Here is a 5064-nt window from a genome sequence, read left to right as displayed (position 1 = left end):
TTTTAATCATTAATCGATGATTAGAAATTTATTCAAAGCGAATTTTTTCAAATTGATTTAAAATACACAAAATTTAATACATGTGTTGCCAAGCACTTGAGATGGAATTTATTTTAGAAATATTCCTCATAATTAATGTTTCTTATAAATTACTGTGTATATGGTTGTTCAAAATTTCTCAATGCTATTATCGCTAAAACTTTAAACATTGTCTTAAAGAATATGAAAAGTAAGAAAAAAAAGAAAGGGGAAATTAAATAATCTATTAAGTAAATAGTAAATAAAATTTGAGTTAAAAAAACTTTTAAAGTAAAAAACCTGAGCCATTCAAATGAAATTAATTGAAACATTATTCATAGCAGATTAATAATTCTTCAATCCATATATATATATATATATATGGATTGAAAAATTATTTGAATAATTTTATTCGCAACTCAAGGCTTAAAAAAATTGCGCCAAAATTAGCGGTATTTAAATAGATAATGTAAAATTTGACAATAAAAAAAAAAATTTATATTGCATAAAATATATTATGCATTTTATATAATTTATTTACTTTATATATGTGGCTAAAGATATATTTATACTAATTTAAGTATGGATGAGAATGTATTATATTTTCCGGATGAAGAATTGAAGGAGGAGGAGATAAATGAGCAATCAAAACCAGAGTCAATTTATACACGTAAATTTTCTGACGTAAAAGGATTAAATGAGAAATTGGTCTCTCAATTAAATTCTTTGGGATACGAGAAAATGACTAAGGTTCAAGAGTCAGTTATTCCAAAGATACTTAATGGAGGCGATATACTATTTAGGGCTCCTACAGGAACAGGTAAGACTCTTTCATTTTTAGTACCAGCAATACAGAGAAGTTTATTAAACGATATTGGAAGGACAACTTTTCAGAGAAGCGATGGGACAATTATTTTAATCTTGACACCAACAAGAGAGCTTTGTATACAAACTATTGAAACTGCAAGATTAATTGTTCAAAAAATGTCTTGGTGTGTAACAGGATGCATATGCGGAGGCGAAAAGAGAAAAAGTGAAAAAGCAAGGCTAAGAAAAGGAATCACAATTTTAGGAGGTACTCCTGGCAGAATTCTAGATCATATTGATTCAACAAATTGTTTTAAGGTTACAAACTTGAAAACTTTAATAGTAGATGAAGCTGATAGATTATTAGAAGAAGGTTTTGGGGCATCTTATAAAAAAATTTATCAATTTGTAATAAATCAAAATGCAAATTTAAGTAGTAACGGACTATATAACGGAGATGATGATGAAGAGTTGTCAATGCTATTGAATGTTAAAGTTAATAAAGAGAAAAAATTAGATAAAGTTAATAGACAAATTATTCTTGTTTCCGCAACTTTATCAAAACCTGTAGAAGATTTAGCAAGATATTCTCTCAAAAATAATCCTGAATGGTTGGTATTGGATCAATATCGAGAAATAGGCCATAAGAAAGACGATGGAGAATTAGAGATATTCCAAGATGTTTTAGAGGGAAACCAGAATATTCCAATCAAAGGATTATTCTCAGTTCCAATTAATCTTCGTCAAGAGTATGTGATTGTTCAAGATAAATTCAGAATTCCGGCTCTTATTTCATTGCTATTATCACGTACAGGAAGTGGGAAAAGAACTGTATTGTTTGTTTCTAGCACCCAGGTTGTAGAATTTTACTTTGCATTATTACAAAGTATTAGATGGCCATCAAAGTTATTGATAAAAGGTGGTCCTAACGTTAAGAATTCAATCAAATTACTAGAGAATTTTAAAAAGGAAATTGATAATAAAGATTTGCGTAGCGAAACAAAAAACGATCGAATACCAAATAAATTTAAAAGTAATAAGAAAAAGAAATTGAACAATGGTTATGACAGCGAGTCAGATACAGATTTAAATGGCGAGATGATTCTTTCTGACTCTGACTCTGAATTTGAATCAAGGATAGACAAGAAAAGATCTGATAATAATAATTTTCATAAAGGCCATAAGAAATGGTTTACAAATAGTTCACAGTTAGTTGAAATATTTGAAAGCATGTTTGATAAATATATATTTAAAAATTCTATTTTCGATGATGAAGTAGAGTATGATGAGTCCTCTAATTTAAATTATGAAAATAAATATCTTGATGATGGCGATATTGTTTCAAATAACGAATCGGTTACACAGCCACCTATTTTTATGCTTCATGGGCATATGAATAAAGATGATCGTCTTGGCCAATTAAATTCTTTTGAAAAAAGCAAGAAAGGTGGGGTAATAATTACTTCTGACGTAGCAAGTCGAGGATTAAACTTTCCGAAGATAGACACAGTAATACAGTTAGATCCACCTCAATCAATAGAAGAATATGTTCATAGAATGGGAAGAACTGCTCGCATGGGAGATAAGGGAACAGGAATAATTTTTCTTAGGCCAACAGAGGAAGGTTATTTGGAAATATTAAAAAATTATAATATCACAGGTAAAAATGGAATTATAAAATTAAGTGACACTACAATTTGGGAAGGTTTAATTTCAAACAATAATAATTCTGGAAAAATAGATGATATCTCTGGTTTTTTCTATTCTATTATTAATAAAATTATTACATTAGATCCAAATGACTCACATAATGAGTTATTAAATAAAGCCAGGAGAGCATACATTGCTTTTGTAAGATCATATATGAGTTATGACCGTGAATTTTCAAAGATTTTTTCAATTAAAAAACTACACCTTGGCCATGTTGCATCTTCTTTTGGAATTAATGAACAACCAAATAAAATTATTGGCCATATTAAGTATCTAGATGGAGTTATAAGCCATAAGGAAAGAATGAATATTAACAATAAAAATAATTTGTTGAAAAAAAACAAACCTAACTTGATAGAAAATTCCAAAAAAATGATCAGGAAGACATTTAACAAGCAAATATCCAAAGTTAAAAAGGAAACGCCAAACATTAGGAAAAAAAGTGAAAATAAATCAAATTTCAAGGATTTTAACTTTAAATCTGATTTAAATAAATCAGGAATAATTGATAAGGCACTACAACTTATGAAGAAGAAAAGTGAAATTCATGTCGAATGATGATTTTCTAGAATTTCTTCTAGTACTATTGATAATATATATTAGTTTTTTTAACTTGTATTCCCATTACCTCTTTCATACTTTCTAGTTACTGATTTATAATGCATTTATAATTTAAAGGAAGATATGCAAAAAATAAGAAAATAAAATCGAGGTCATTATCAATTTCTTAATTTAATTCCCTATTATTCCAATTATATTATGCTTGGCAAGTCATGCATAATAATTAGCTTCTATTTACACTTTTCACTAATAACTAATATGCAACTCCATATACGACCACGACACAATGCAAGTTTTTGTTATCCCAACGATGGGTAACACTTCCATCATTTGCCTGGTCCCAGTAACATGTAGTAAACAGATGGAAGCCTGCGGGACTCCTTTGTAAAACGATAACACTCACAATATACTTGAATTTCTCGCTCAGCTTGCGTAAATTCTCTAAACATTGACTTGTAATTGAATCTACCCATGTTGTGACTTCAGAAGCATTATATTCAGTGGATTGGTCTAAAACAGAGTTGATAGATGTAATAATACAATCTTGAACGCCATCCTTTATTGAAGAAAATGAAGAAATTGACGAGATCTGTCCATTGGGCATAGAGTTTGGATCAAAATCATGTTCTGCCGTACCACCTACGGGGTTTTCAGTTGATTTATTTGTAGGATTTGAAGGGTCACTCCCTAAATTTGATGAACTTGACATTTTAATTAAAGTACTAATGAATCAAATTGACTTCTTATTAATATTAATCTTCCTGGTTTCTTATTATATATATTTATATATAATTTCTTTTGCACAACCTGAATTTAACTTGATTTATTTAAATATACTAAAGCCCACATAATTAATCTACGAGAGTGAGTGGCGCCACATTCTCCCGCCTAATGTGTGCTAAATTTAAGATTCTAATATATAAATTTTCATTAAGCATAAGCAAAAAAATGGAAAATACGAGAATAATTGTTAAAATAGCAAAAGCCGTTATTAAAATAAATAATTTAACATATATTGTTTGATGGAATAGCCGAAGATGATGCAGTCGAATTTGTAGTTGATGAATGCTTATTTTCAAACAATCCAATTTTTCCACTTTCAGCTTTTGAAGAACTTCTACTTGTTATATTATCTAATCTCTTGATAATTTCGTTATATTTTTTATCATCACCCAAGATGATCTTATCCTTTTTATTGCTTTCAATGTTTTCGTCATTATTGTTATCATTACTAGAAATATTAGTATCAGTAATTAATTGGCTGTCAATATCTCTTTCAAAATCAAAGGATTTAATTGATTGACTTTTTAATATCTCAACCTCTCTTTTATGAGCTGTGACAAACTCATTAATTATCATTTTCTTTTCTTCTTGGAATTGCAATTCTTTTCTTTGTAATTCAAGTTCTAAATTATCTATAATATTTTTATAATTTTCTTTTAGTTCGTTGATTTTATCTTCATATTCTATTTGCATATTCAATAATTCCCTATCTTTATTACTCTCCATATCAATCAATATATGCTCAAATTTTATCTTGAAAGCTTGAATTGAGTTATCTTTTTCTTTATTGTTATCATTAATTATTTGCTTATATTTCTGTTGTACTAACCTTAATTCTAAAGAATGATCTGATTTCATAATATCAATTTTTCTTTTATTCTCCTGCAGCAACTCGTTTAGTTGTCTATCATGTTGTTCACTTATCTTCCTTTTTTCTTCAATAAAATAGTCGTTCATCTTGTCAATGTCTTCTTTATGGCTTGATATCATTAATTTTATTTCCATATCATGATTTTTTTGTCTTTCCAATAATCTCTCAATATATTCATTTCTAGTACGATCATAAAGCCCATTATATTCTTGAGTTATTTTCATTATTCCTTCCCTATAGTTTTGAGCATCTTGGAATCTTCCAGTTCTCAACATGCTTATTTCATTTATTGAATCTATTTTAGACAAAGTTTG

General features: G+C 28.3%; 3 protein-coding genes across 3 annotated transcripts; 1 reads left to right on the top strand and 2 right to left on the bottom strand.

The window, feature by feature from the left end:
• The first annotated feature begins 600 nt into the window (after positions 1-600).
• On the top strand, positions 601-3093 carry Chro.40207 (CG8611-PB). Its single annotated transcript, XM_660460.1, has 1 exon — positions 601-3093. One exon carries the CDS (start codon positions 601-603, stop codon positions 3091-3093), a length of 2493 nt encoding a protein of 830 aa, XP_665552.1.
• A 256-nt stretch (positions 3094-3349) lies between these two features.
• Positions 3350-3805, bottom strand: Chro.40206 (dynein light chain Tctex1). Its single annotated transcript, XM_660459.1, has 1 exon — positions 3350-3805. One exon carries the CDS (start codon positions 3803-3805, stop codon positions 3350-3352), a length of 456 nt encoding a protein of 151 aa, XP_665551.1.
• Positions 3806-4101: 296 nt separating this feature from the next.
• Positions 4102-5025, bottom strand: Chro.40205 (hypothetical protein). The annotated part of the gene is made up of 1 exon (XM_660458.1): positions 4102-5025. One exon carries the CDS (start codon positions 5023-5025, stop codon positions 4102-4104), a length of 924 nt encoding a protein of 307 aa, XP_665550.1.
• Between the last annotated feature and the right edge of the window lie 39 nt (positions 5026-5064).

Source organism: Cryptosporidium hominis, assembly GCF_000006425.1.
Source record: "Cryptosporidium hominis TU502 chromosome 4 CHRO014103, whole genome shotgun sequence".
NCBI lineage: Eukaryota > Apicomplexa > Conoidasida > Eucoccidiorida > Cryptosporidiidae > Cryptosporidium > Cryptosporidium hominis.
Note: the sequence above shows the minus strand (reverse complement) of the source record. Positions and strands in the feature narration are given on the sequence as shown.